At 38.0% G+C, this 13,745-nt stretch overlaps 1 protein-coding gene across 1 annotated transcript in view; it reads left to right on the plus strand.

The window, feature by feature from the left end:
• Window positions 1-13,745, plus strand: part of NEGR1 (neuronal growth regulator 1) — a 988,401-nt gene that overhangs the window by 811,396 nt on the left and 163,260 nt on the right. Inside the window, exon 6 of the mRNA XM_068964426.1 lies at window positions 1,819-1,970. Coding sequence (XP_068820527.1) covers window positions 1,819-1,970 — 152 coding nt within the window. The remainder of the gene's footprint in view (window positions 1-1,818; window positions 1,971-13,745) is intronic.

Below are 13,745 nucleotides of genomic sequence, written 5' to 3' on the forward strand. Positions count from 1 at the left end.
ACTCACTCATGTCCAACTCTTTGCAACCCCATGGTCTATATAGCCCACCAGGCTCCTCTGTCCGTGGAATTCTCCTGGCAAGGATACTGGAGTAGTTTGCCATTCCCTTCTCCTGGGTATCTTACCAACCCAGGGATCAAACCCAGGTCTCCTGAATTACAGGCAGATGCTTTACCATCTTAACCACCAGGGAAGCCCTATTGACTTATGAACTATGTATTATTCACCTAAGATACCACTATTACGTACTACGTAGAATTCAAACATAAAGTATGTCCATATGGCCTTGCCTTTTGAGAAATTTAAAGCAATTGTTTATTTGGGTAGACTTGTGTGCGTAGAAACTGCTAGAGAGAACAATGCAATATTGTGGTTTTGATTTTATAAATTCTACACTTTGGAGAGTGATATGCAGAGTGAGAAAAAGAGACACAGAGAGAAAGTCATTTAGGGAGCAGTAGAGTGGGAGAGATAGGACATAGATTAGACTTACATGAGGGTGGAGAGATCCGGCTGTCAGAAATAAAAAGGGATGGTGACCATTGGGGTAAGATTCAGGAAAAGAGTGAAGCAGAAGCAATCATGTGAAGCATTGAAAATGGGAGAACTATGCCAGGCTATCTGAGAATAAGGGCCTCTACTGGTAAGTGTGGAAAAGGAAAGTTGAGTATTCAGGGTGGAATCAGGTAAAACTGAATCCTATATTGAGGTCTAGAAAGGTTAAAGGACTTTGTTAGGCACATTACCAAAATGTGGCACAGATAGGCTGCTGCTGCTGCTGCCTAGTCACTAAGTCATGCCCGAATCGGTGCACCCCCATGGTCTGTAGCCTGCCAGGCTCCTTTGTCCACAGGATTCTCTAGGCAGGAATACTGGAGTGGATTGTTATTTCCTTCTCCAGGGGATCTTCCTGACCCGGGGTTTGAACCAGCTTCTTCTGCTTAGAAAGCAGATTCTTTACCACTGAGCCTCCTGGGACACCAGCCAAAGATAGGACTCAACTTAAATATGACCCTCAATATTATATTTATCTTTTTTTTTTTTCTTTTTGTAGATTTAACAAGTCATCTATTTGGGTTGTACCTACAAAGTAGCAGTAAAGTGTTGAGTCTGGAGTCAGAACCATCCTACCACAGCTACAGGATTAACTTTCATGAAAGTTATCTAAAACTATCATTTGAAATAGCCTAGGCCTCACCAGGTGGTGCTAGTGTTAAAGAACAAGCCACTGCCTATGCAGGAAACATGAGAGACTTGGGTTCGATTCCTCAGTCAGGAAGATTCCCTGGTGGAGGGCATGGCAGTCCACTCCAGTATTCTTACCTGGAGACTTCTATGGACAGAGGAGCTTGGTGGGCTACAGTCCATAGGATGGCAAAGAATCAGACACAACTAAAGCAACTTAGTACACAGACATATTCTGGTCAACTTTTTAGAAATCCGGAGTTTATGTTTTTAATGGAATCATTATATTTATTCCCTTTTACTTTTCCTTGGCTTTAACTGTTGAGATGCCATTGCTGTAATGTGTTTAATTTTCTAGATATAAATCAATGTATGAACAGGACACATGGTTCTCTAAGTCTGGTTTGATATATAGCACAGATAATCCCATAGGAAGAGTCTACCTCTGCCATACAGTTTCTCTTCCCCGGTATCTACTACTGTAAGGAAAATATAATTACACTATTATCATGTTATATGCTAACAGCAGCATGGTCAAAACTGTCTATGGGTTGCCATGGCAACCCCATCTAAGATAAACATGAAAATGGTATTCACAACACATATTTACCTAGAGTTTATTTTGTCTTTCAGGCTCTTCAATGGCCAACAGGGAATTATCATTCAAAACTTTAGCACAAGATCCATTCTCACTGTTACCAACGTGACACAGGAGCACTTCGGCAACTATACTTGTGTGGCTGTCAACAAGCTAGGCACGACCAACGCGAGCCTGCCTCTCAGCCGTAAGTAGCACAGAATTCCCAAAACGCTCCCAGGGCCTTTTGGCTCCTGTCTGTGAGCTCAGCCTGATGTGTCATGTTCCTTACACAGAGGAGATTTGGCCCCAAAATAATCTGGATGTTGGAGAATTTGATAATTCCTATAGAATTACATATGGGCTTAGAAAAATATTTTAAATCTGAGAGAAGGAGAATATTATAGGATCCACTAAAGATGTCTTCTGACTGATGATGGCTGGTTGGTAGAATTTAGTTTTGTTTGTTTTCAAAAATGCATTATATTTAAGCATAGATTAATCTGGATTGAATTTACTCTTGGTTGACTTTCTCTAGATATTTTGAAATAGTGAGAGTTTCACCATGACCAAGGTATAATAGTGAGTAAATGATATAATAGTGAGTAAATGATGATGGGCAAAATATTTTATCCATATAGGTAATGTTTTTACTCAAAACTGTGTTTTGAAAAAGAACTTAAGGTTTTACTTAAATAGGTACTTTAGTTCTAATGTATCTTAGTTCCTAAGGACCAGAAATGAAAAAAAAAAAAGACCAAACACAAGGATTAGGGGAAAGGAGAGAATTACATTTTAACGTTTTCAATTAGTTTTAGTACTTTTTAGAAGCTGTTGTTCAAGAGTTGTTATAACCAAAAAATATTCCTGATTTTGAAGTGGAATGTTATTCAAAATGTTCAAAGAAGACTCCAGAGAATATGCTGTCTTTTTAGTGGTACAGTTATATAAACCATTCTTATCTTTGATCGTTTATGTTTTTATGGTAACCTGACATATGTATATTTATGCTGTCATCCTTTGATAGTAAGTGCTCTTTGAAAAAGGCAAATATTATGAGTTCATCACAGACATGATTGTTTCTATTTTGCAGAAATGAGGAATGGGATATATAGTACTCCTACTACTTAAAAATATTAAATAAGAAGTTTCATGATTTATGAACTCTGAATTACCAAGATTTAAGAATCTCTATTGAAAATATATCAGTTGGTTGTTAAGACAAAATAATAATTTAAGATGATTTGTCCTATATGCACTTTTAAAATATCACATCATTTATTATTTCAGTTTAATATTATAAAGTATCTCTTAGTACCCCCCACTCTGAAAGAAAAGCATTGCTTGCCACGAAATAGTCAAAGTATAATATACTTGCTTAAGTTTCTTCCATGAAGATTATTTACTTAGTGTAATTATGAATAACATTGCAAATATTATAGAGCAGTGTGAATTCCAAGTTAATGTAAATATTGATATTTCTTTTGTAATGTTATTAATATTTTAAATTATTTAAATATTCAAGAATCTGAAAGAGTAAATGAATTAAACCAAGTAAAGAAAAATTTAAGGCTTAATAGCACATTCATTTTTGCTACTTAAATTTCTAAACCACACTCTGATTTTCAAAACTGGACCATTAATGAATGTAACAAATTAGAAACAAATGTCATTTGTTTGTTTTACTCTGGCAACCTTAGCACAGTCATCTGGATATAATGCGCTGCTGAAAAGGCTTCTAAACATGGTATCTTCAGAATGGACTCTGATGATCTTCCTTTGTTGCTGACTTTCTGTGTATAGAAGTGCTAAGGATAACTAGAACAATTGGATTGAAATTCATTAAGAAAGACATAATATGCAAATTTTATCTATAATTTTGAACATACCCCTGGAAGTTTGAAGAAATTTCTGTATATTCAAAACTCTTGTGTGACTTCACTTGAAACTCTTATTGCACTAAGAGTTTCTATTTTTTACAATAATTATTTTTGTATAGTTTGTATCTCTCTACCAAATTATGTTTGTTGAGAACACAGAATCAATATCTGATTAATTCTCCCATATCGCTAAGCACAGTGTCTAATATTTCATAGACAATATTAAACTATGTCTGATACTCATATAGACAACTTATTTAGTGAAATAAGTGAATTAAACAGTGATTGAATAGACAATAAATGAATGAGTAGACTGAGATTTAGCTGTGCAATGTATATTATAATCTCCAGCTATATAAAGGAATATTGCAGTGATGGTAATACTTATTGTGAGCTTACTGTAAACCAGATAATATCTTTAAGTGAATTTGTTCCAATATCTTTATATGAATTTGTTCTTTTAATTCTCACACTACCAAAAAAGGTAAATTCTAAAATTCTCTTCTTACAGATGAGAAAACTAAAATGAAGGGAAATTAAAAGTTTGGTCAAAGTCAAATGGCTAATAAGTGGGGTTTCAGAGTCCCAGGTTTTAACTTCTGTGTTTCACTGTCTCTCACTGTGCTAAACATAAAACCAGTATGGAGATAAATTGTATCATTTGCAAGATATTACTGAAAACCTCTACATGTAACATGTTTGCCTTTCTTAGCTTTTTTTAAATATAAATTTTAATAATTTTGGGTGCTATTGTTGTGTGTATAAAAACTGTTTTAATAAATGGTTAGAAATGGACAACATACACCAGATATAAAATTAAAGTTTATGAAAGATGAATGAGGTTAATGTTTGACCAAAATAATTTTAAAAGTGAGACTCAGAGACATTTGAACACATTTCTATGGGATTTTAAAACTCTTTGGAATGGTACCATTCTCCAACACAGGCACTGTGAATCTTCAAACTATGTAGAGAAAGACAGCTTTTTTAAAGTTCGTGTGAAGCTGGTTGCCCCTTGATAAGAATTCCTGTTATATCTGCACAAGGTCTGTGGATGGGAGAGCCTTCAGCCTCTAAACTGATCCAAGATAAGTTGTTGGTCCTAAGCTAATCTAATGTTGGCCCATGACCTGCTAATTTTTTTTAAATCTTGTTATTGAATATCAGCCCTTGTTATAGTCAAGGGAGTGTATAAAACCAAAGTGCTCATCTTCTAATCCAGGAGAAAGGAATTAAACTCCAAGGAGTCTGCCATTTGTGTAAATAATGATTTATGGAACAAGCCATGAATAGAGAAATTCATATTATTATGATTTGTATCCATGACTATTAATATGCCCAGAAGTAAAGAAGTGAAGTGAAGTCGATCAGTTGTTTCTGACTCTTTGCAACCCCTTGGACTGTAGCCTACCAGGCTCCTTCATCCATGGGACTTTCTAGGCAAGACTACTGGAGTGGGTTGCCATTTCCTTCTCCAGGGGATCTTCCCAACCCAGGGATCAAACTTGGGTCTCCTGCATTGTAGGCAGACGCTTTATTGTCTGAGCCACCAGAGAAGTCCAGAGAATTAATCAAATATGCTCAGAGAGTTAATCAAAAGTGTGAGTTTCCCTTCATAGTGCTTATGCATAGTAAACACTATATTGAGTTTCAGTCACTGAAAATCAGGTCCCCGTCCAAAACTATTTAGAATAAATCTTGATTCTATTAAAATCTACTTCTTATGTGTAGTAACCTACATTTTCCAGATCATCAAGAAGGAAAAAATCAAGAATTTGTAGTTTAGAGTCTTGCCATAACTAAGACCACCAAAAAAGAATGTAGCACTTTTTTATGTACAAATGTTTTGTGTCTATGTTTCACACATAATGGGAGTCAGTTCAGTTCAGTTCAGTTCAGTCGCTCAGTCATGTCCAACTCTTTGCGGCCCCATGAATCGCAGCACGCCAGGCCTCCCTGTCCATCACCAACTCCCGGAGTTCACTCAGACTCAAGTCCATTGAGTCAGTGATGCCATCCAGCCATCTCATCCTCTGTCGTCCCCTTCTCCTCCTGCCCCCAATCCCTCCCACCATCAGAGTCTTTTCCAATGAGTCAACTCTTCACATGAGGTGGCCAAAGTACTGGAGTTTCAGCTTTAGCATCATTCCTTCCAAAGAAATCCCAGGGCTGATCTCCTTCAGAATAGACTGGTTGGATCTCCTTGCAGTCCAAGGGACTCTCAAGAGTCTTCTCCAACACCACAGTTCAAAAGCATCAATTCTTTGGTGCTCAGCTATCTTCACAGTCCAACTGTCACATCCATACATGACTACTGGAAAAACCATAGCCTTGACTAGATGGACCTTAGTCGGCAAAGTAATGTCTCTGCTTTTTAAAGCAGGTCATAATTTGAACCACAGTTTCATCACGCATAGTTATATGATCTTGAGTAAATGCCAAAGCTTCAGGTAATTCATTTGTAAAGTAAGGGCAATAATAGCTCCCACTTCATTGTTTTTGTTCAGTCACCAAGTGATGTCCACTCTTTATGACTCTATGGACTACAGCATGCCAGACCTCTCTGTTCCTCACCATCTCCCAGAGTTTGCCCAAGTTCATGTCCGTTGAATCAATGATGCATCCAATCATCTCATCCTCTGTTGCCCTCTTCTCCTTCTGCTTCAATCTTCCCCAGCATCAGGGTCTTTTCCAATGAGTCGGCTCTTTGCATCAGGTGGCCAAAGTACTGGAATTTCAGCTTCAGCATCAGTCCTTCCAGTGAGTATTCAGGGTTGATTTCCTTTAGGATTGACTGGTTTGATCTCCTTGTTGTCCAAGGACTCTCAAGAATCTTCTCCTGTACCACAGTTCAAAAGCATCAATTCTTTGGCACTCAGCCTTCTTTATGGTCCAACTCTCACATCCATACATGACTCCTGGATAGCTCCCACTTCAGGATAAAAATTAAATGGCATGATGCATGTAATATATGTTACCCATTGTTATTATATCACACCCCCCAAGAACACTCAGTTCAATTGCTTTTGAAAACTATATATATAGATGGCTGACCTTATTTGATGACTGATTGACCAGTACTTTACTGAGGGGTTAGGTAGTAAGTTGTCATTGGCAATCAAAGGAAAAGACATGTAAATTTGATATAATGTCTCAACTCTGGCTATAACTTAACTTCATCCCTTGCTCTGTATGTGAACCATACTTTGTAGGACTAATTCCAGATTAAATATGATGTTTGCAGCATAGAAGTTCAGATATCTAGATTTAAAGCATAAAGACAGAAGTAAAGCAATTGTTCTATTATGAGGTTCCAACTTTTTATCAGTAGCAATAGTCATCCATCAAATATATAGACTGCCCACAATACATGAAGCACTGTGCTAGATGTTGGAGAGAAAAGTATGTATAGAATGGGAACTTCATCCTCAAAGAGTCCTCAGATGAATAAGAGGAGAGGTGCAGAAGCAGATAACTCTAGTGCAGTATAGTCAACAGTAGAGTACAAGGGCAGAGAAGAGGCTCTTAATCTATTTTCAGGACCATGACAGGACTGTCATCTAGAGTAGGTAATATCGCTGTATGAATTATAACTAAGTTACAACTTCAAAATATTATTTTATCCACTATTATCATATTTTCAGAGGCAGAACTTTGTACAGTTCATTCAACAATAATCATGAGCACAATGTACAGTGTCGCAAATGAAAGAATGAGACACTCAGTCTTCATGACTCAGGGCAATTTATAGAGAAAACCCTTGAGACAAGGATGTGATTGGGTTGAGCCTTGGTGTGCGAATGGGAGGGAGAAAAATACTCCTGTATGGAACAGCTCGCGTAAAGGCATAGCAGTATGAAACAATATGATACATTTGAAGACCTGGTAGTAGTTTAATATGGTTAGAGGAAGAGGAAGAGAGTGTTGAGGGATGAGGCTGGACAAGGTGGTAGACAGGACAGAAAGGGCCTGAAGGTGAGTTTGAACTTTATCCTTCTAGTTGTGGAGAGCCATTGAATCATTGTAATAAAGGATGCATATAAAAAGATGTAATTTCTGAAATACTTTCTTAGTCAATGTGGAGGGCTAATAAGTGTTAGACTTACAAGAAGATAATTGCACAAAAAGAGTTACAGGGATGACAGAGATAATTAGGACAGAGGAGTTAATGACCAACTCTGAAGGCAATAGGAATGGAATTGTGAAGATCTAGATAACTCCTTAAGTTTAGTTTGGATATCATTAACCAGGCTAGAATGTAAGAAGAGGATTAACCCTTTTTTATTGGGGGAGAAGGTGAATATTGAAAGAGAGAAATGTGTTTAATTTTAGACGTAGTCAGTTGGAGGCAATGTCCAGCGGGTAGCTGTACTTAAGTCCAGAATGGAGATATGATTTGGAAGTACCAGCATGGATGTGGTAGTTTCCAGTATGAGAGTAAATAACATTTCACATAAAGGCCACATAGAGTGAAAAGATGAGCAAAAACATGTGCAATAAACTACTCTTTCTATAGGCTAGGCTCTGAAAGGAAGAACAGATTTTCAGATATTCTCTGCCCAGTGTAGCTGATGATCCCTCTGCCTTGATGCCTCAGGAGCTGGCCTGTAGTGAGTTTCTTTTCTGATCAATAGGCCCAGTAGTCCAGTGTATATCAACAGCTCCCCGAAAAGCAAAGATGCAACACCCCAGTCTTTGGTGAATGATACTCGACAGGCTTCTTGCTTTTTTCAAGCTTCCGTCATTCTAGTTTCTTGGCCTCTTTTCTCACATCTTTCTTTGGTCCCCAAGAAGCAATAAACAGCTTTGATTTAATATAAAGTCAACTTAAATTCTTTAGCTTACCATGGCCTATAGGCTCTAGACTGTAATTATAAGAGGAGCTATAATTTTAAGCTGAGATGTCAGTAATTTCATCCATAGAATTACTTCAGGTAGAGAGTAAATATTTCCCCAAGTAAGAGGAAAGTAAAATTTATAGTGAAAAAACTATAGAAGAGCTAGTATACAATGAATCCCTCATTCTCAAGATTACCTGTCCAGAAATTTCTGAAATGTGTCTGCATTCTAAAAAGTCATTGTGAGAGAGGGGTAGAGAAAGAGACAGAAAGAGTGTGAGAGCAAAAAAGAGAATATTTTGCAGATCACTGTAGATCAGCCTCAGGGAACAGTGCTTTAACAAACTTAATGATGGATGATAGCATGTCAACTATTTATAGCGAAATTCCTTATTAAGTAAAAACTTGGGGATTCAGAATTATGGGGAGTTTATTATTATTTTTAATTGTGTGTGTGTGTGTTTTGCTCCCTGAACATGAGCAACTAAAGGAGATGATTCCTCTAGGTCTGCTTCTTAAAGAATATGAACAAGACGGTCCCATCCTGCCATCTATGGGTCTAATTTATCAAATGTACATCATCATTGGATTTGTAATCTCATAACCAATAAAAGTCATTTTCATAAGTAGAACACACATATACTTTGTTTCCTGCTTTGATTATAGGACATGTATTAAAAGACAATCTAGAGGGAAATAAGGAAAGATAGTTAAGAAGGAAGAAATCTATATAAACAATGTGCTTAACATTTACATCAGTTGAAGTCTCTCAGTCGTGTCCAACTCTTTGTGACCCCATGACCACAGCATGCCAGGCCTATCCATCACCAACTCCCGGAGTCCACCCAAACCCATGTCCATTGAGTGGGTGATGCCATCCAACTATCTCATCCTCTGTCCCCTTCTCCTCCTGCCCTCAATCTTTCCCAGCATCAGGGTCTTTTCAAATGAGGCAGCTCTTCACATCAGGTGGCCAAAGTATTGGAGTTTCAGCTTCAGCATCAGTCCTTCCAGTGAATATTCAGGATTGACTTCCTTTAGGGTGGACTGGTTGGATCTCCTTGCAGTCCAAGGGACTCTCAAGAGTCTTCTCCAACACCACAGTTCAAAAGCATCAATTCTTTGGTGCTAAGCTTTCTTTATAGTCCAACATTTACATAGTTTTGGTTTAATAGTCTTCACATGAGACCTAATATGTGAAAATGTTTGGAACAACTCAAGCTTTAATATTAACAAAATTTTCTCTTACAGTCCCAGATAACAATACATTTTGTTACAACATATAATTGCCAAATTACTTTTTACTATGTTTCTTAAAGTGTGGTGTCAAATATTTTGCTAGAATACAGGTCCTAATGATGCTATAGGGACCTCTCTCCTTCCTTTCTTTTATGCATGTTCTGGGGGGCGGGGCCCAGGTGCACACATATACACGTACATGCATTTATTCAGCTAACAAAGTTATTGCCTGTGAAATATTACACATCAGATATTCAAAGGACTCACCAAAACTGTCTTTCCCTCTTTGAGCAACCCTGTGGAGACAATAACAAAGTCCAATTTTAAATACTTTTATAATCAAGTGTTATTTAACTTTCTGAAAAATCTCTCATTTTAGAGACTATTTCTTCCAAGTCTATTTAATTTGATGATACCTCCTCTTTGAAATTATAAAAATGAAAAGTCAGTAACTGTTATCCAAAGGGAAAATGGGAGAGACTATTGGAGAAAGTAAGAATGTGTGTAGCATAAAAGTTTTTCCCTGTTTAGATCTGACTGATGCAGGCAAACTTTATTTTTTGACTGATTTGTTGAATATGGAACCAGCTGTGCCCTTGTAAGTAATATTTAAGCTCTCTGCTTGCTTCAAATGTCCCCACATGCCACTAAGCAACTGTATGAGCTGTTACTTTTGCCTGTTATAATGAACCTTGGTTCCATGTGAAAGGTAAAACCACAAATCTGAATGATTCATATTTTATATTGAAATTGATCTTCTCTCCTGCAACTTAAAAGAGATAGGGTTTTCATTTTGGTTGAAAGAGGCAGTAATAAATTTAGACTTGGTGGTTATTAAAGATAACATGCTATGTGAGTCAACTTGCTTTATCCTCACAGCTTTATGATGTTAATGGAAACCCTTTCCTGGATGCTCTAGTAATAAGTATTTGACAAAAATTAGGCTTGAGGATATAGGTAGATTTTGATATAGCTAAATTGGCCTATTAGATGACACTCAACCAAAGTGAAATATACATGCACAGTCATAATCATCATACAAGTAATGGATATATACGAATTCAACAAAATAAGAGAATGAGTGAAGCCAGAGGAATTTATGCTCCCTGACCTTATAACTTTCAGTTCAATTCAGTTGCTCAGTTGTGTCTGACTCTTTGCGACCCCATGGACTGAAGCACGCCAGGTTTCCCTGTCCAACACCAACTCCCAGAGCTAACTCAAACGTATGTCCATCGAGTTGGTGATGCCATTCAGCCATCCCATCCTCTGTCATCCCCTTCTCCTCCCGCCTTCAATCTTTCCCAGCATTAGGGTCCTTTCAAATGAGTCAGTTATTTGCATCACGTGGCCAAAGTATTGGAGTTTCACCTTTAGCATCAGTCCTTCCAAAATATATTCAGGACTGATTTCCTTAAGGATTGACAGATTGGATCTCCTTGCAGTCCAAGGGACTCTCAAGAGTCTTCTCCAATACCACAGTTCAAAAGCATCAATCTTCAGCCCTCAGCGTTCTTTATAGCCCGACTCTCTCATCCATACATGACTACTGGAAAAACCATAGCTTTGACTAGATGGACATTTGTTGGCAAAGTAATGTCTCTGCTTTTTAATATGCTGTCTAGGTTGGTCAGCTAATATGCTAATATGGTAATATGCTGTCTAGCTTTTTCCAAGAAGCAAGTGTCTTTTAATTTCATGGCTGCAGTCACCATCTGCACTGATTTTGTAGCCCCAAAAAATAAAGTCTGATGCTGTTTCCACTGTTTCCCCATCTCTTTGCCATGAAGTGGTGGGACTGGATGCCATGATCTTTGTATTCTGAATGTTGAGTTTTAAGCCAACTTTTTCACCCTCCTCTTTCACTTTCATCAAGAGGCTCTTTAGTTCTTCTTCACTTTCTGCCATAAGGGTGGTGTCATCTGCCTATCTGAGGTTATTGATATTTCACCCAGCAATCTTGATTCCAGCTTGTACTTCATCCAGCCTGGAATTTTACATGATGTACCCTGCATATAAGTTAAATAAGCAGGGTGACAATATACAGCCTTGATGTACACCTTTCCCAATTTGGAACCAGACTGTTGTTCCATGTCCAGTTCTAACTGTTGCTTCTTGACCTGCATACAGATTTCTCAGGAGGCAGGTCAGGTGGTCAGGTTATACCCAACTCTTTCAGGATTTTCTAGTTTGTTGTGATCCACACAGTCAAAGGCTTACAGAAATAGAGTTTTTTCTGGAACTCTTTATTTTTTGATGATCCAATGGACTTTGCCAATTTGATCTCTGGTTCCTCTGCCTTTTCTAAAACCAGCTTGAACATCTGGAAGTTTCTGGTTCACATAGTGCTGAAGCCTGGCTTGGAGAATTTTGAGCATTACTTTGCTAGCATGTGATATAAGTGTGATTAGTTTGAGCATTCTTTGACATTGCTTTTCTTTGGGATTAGAATGAAAACTAACCTTTTCCAGCTTTGTGGCCCCTGCTGAATTTTCCAAATTTGCTGGCATATTGAGTTCACCACTTTCACAGCATCATCTTTTAGGATTTGAAATAGCTCAACTGGAATTCCATCACCTCCTCTAGCTTTGTTCATAGTGATGCTTCATAAGGCCCACTTGACTTCACATTCCAGGATGTCTGGCTCTAGGTGAGTGATCACACCATCATGATTTTCTGGGTCTTGAAAATCTATTTGCATAGTTCTTCTGTGTATCCTTGCCACCTCTTCTTAATATCTTCTGCTTCTGTTAGGTCCCTACCAAATTTCTGTTTTCTATTGTGCCTATCTTTGAATGATATGTACCCTTGGTAGCTCTCATTTTCTTGAAGAGATCTCTAGCCTTTCCCATTCTACTGTCTTCCTCTTATTTCTTTGCACTGATCACTGAGGAAGGCTTTCTTATCTTATACCTGTATCCTGTGTGTATTCTCAAGAAGCTTACACACAAAATGGACATTGATCACTGTACTTGAAGGATGATATCCAACACTGTGAAGGCTTATAGGCCATTTGATTCTGTACAGAACATCCACAAAATCATTGATCAACAGTAAAAGTTCACTGACATTTGGCCCTGTTCAAAATATCCTTGAGCATATTTGAGAATGCCAAATGATTTTGGAGAGGACTAAATACCAAAGACCCTTGGGCATGCACCAATCTATTATGGACAGTTTGGACAAAGTCAAATGTATATTAACTAGCTGAAGTAGAACAACCATTGAAAGCTGTGGTGATCCAGTTCATCAAATTGCTTGTTCTGTGCTGTGCTTAGTCACTCAGTCATGTCTAACTCTTTGTGACCCCATAGACTGTAGCCCACCAGGCTCCTCTGTCCATGGGGATTCTCCAGGTAAGAATACTGGAGTGGGCTGCCATGCCCTCCTCTAGGGGATCTTCCCCATCCAGGGATCAAACCCATGTCTCCCACATCGCAGACAGATTCTTTACCGTTTGAGCCACCAGGGAAGCCTAAGAATACTGGAGTGGATAGCCTATCCCTTCTCCAGGGGATCTTCCAAACACAGGAATTGAACCAGGGTCTCCTGCATTACAGGCCGATTCTCTACCAGGGAAACCCCAAACTGCTGCTAATGAGAACCAAATACAGATGCTAACAGAGCTGAGATTATTAGCTAGTCAACTTTTTTCAAACTTTTTAAATCAATGGATTCTTTCCTTTCCCAAACTAAAACCTTATGCAAACGATTAATATATGTTAGTGCTTAATTGCTCAGTCATGTCTGACTCTTTGTGACCCCTTCAACTGCAGCCCACCAGGCTCCTCTGTCCATGGGGATTCTTCAGGCAAGAATGCTGGAGTGTAGTATATAACAAAGATAAAATTGGAATTCATTTAGTTGATTTGGAGATAAATCTGAAAAATCTTTCCAAAATCTTGTTTTTTTCTTTCATATTACACTGCACAGTGACCCAGAGGCCTGTCAAAATGTATAGAATTTAAGAAAGTTAGGTTTGAAAACTTCCAGTCTACTGAGTCCTTTTACTTTGTGTGTGAGTGG

This window comes from Capricornis sumatraensis, chromosome 2 (genome assembly GCF_032405125.1).
Source record: "Capricornis sumatraensis isolate serow.1 chromosome 2, serow.2, whole genome shotgun sequence".
Classification (NCBI taxonomy): Eukaryota; Metazoa; Chordata; class Mammalia; order Artiodactyla; family Bovidae; genus Capricornis; species Capricornis sumatraensis.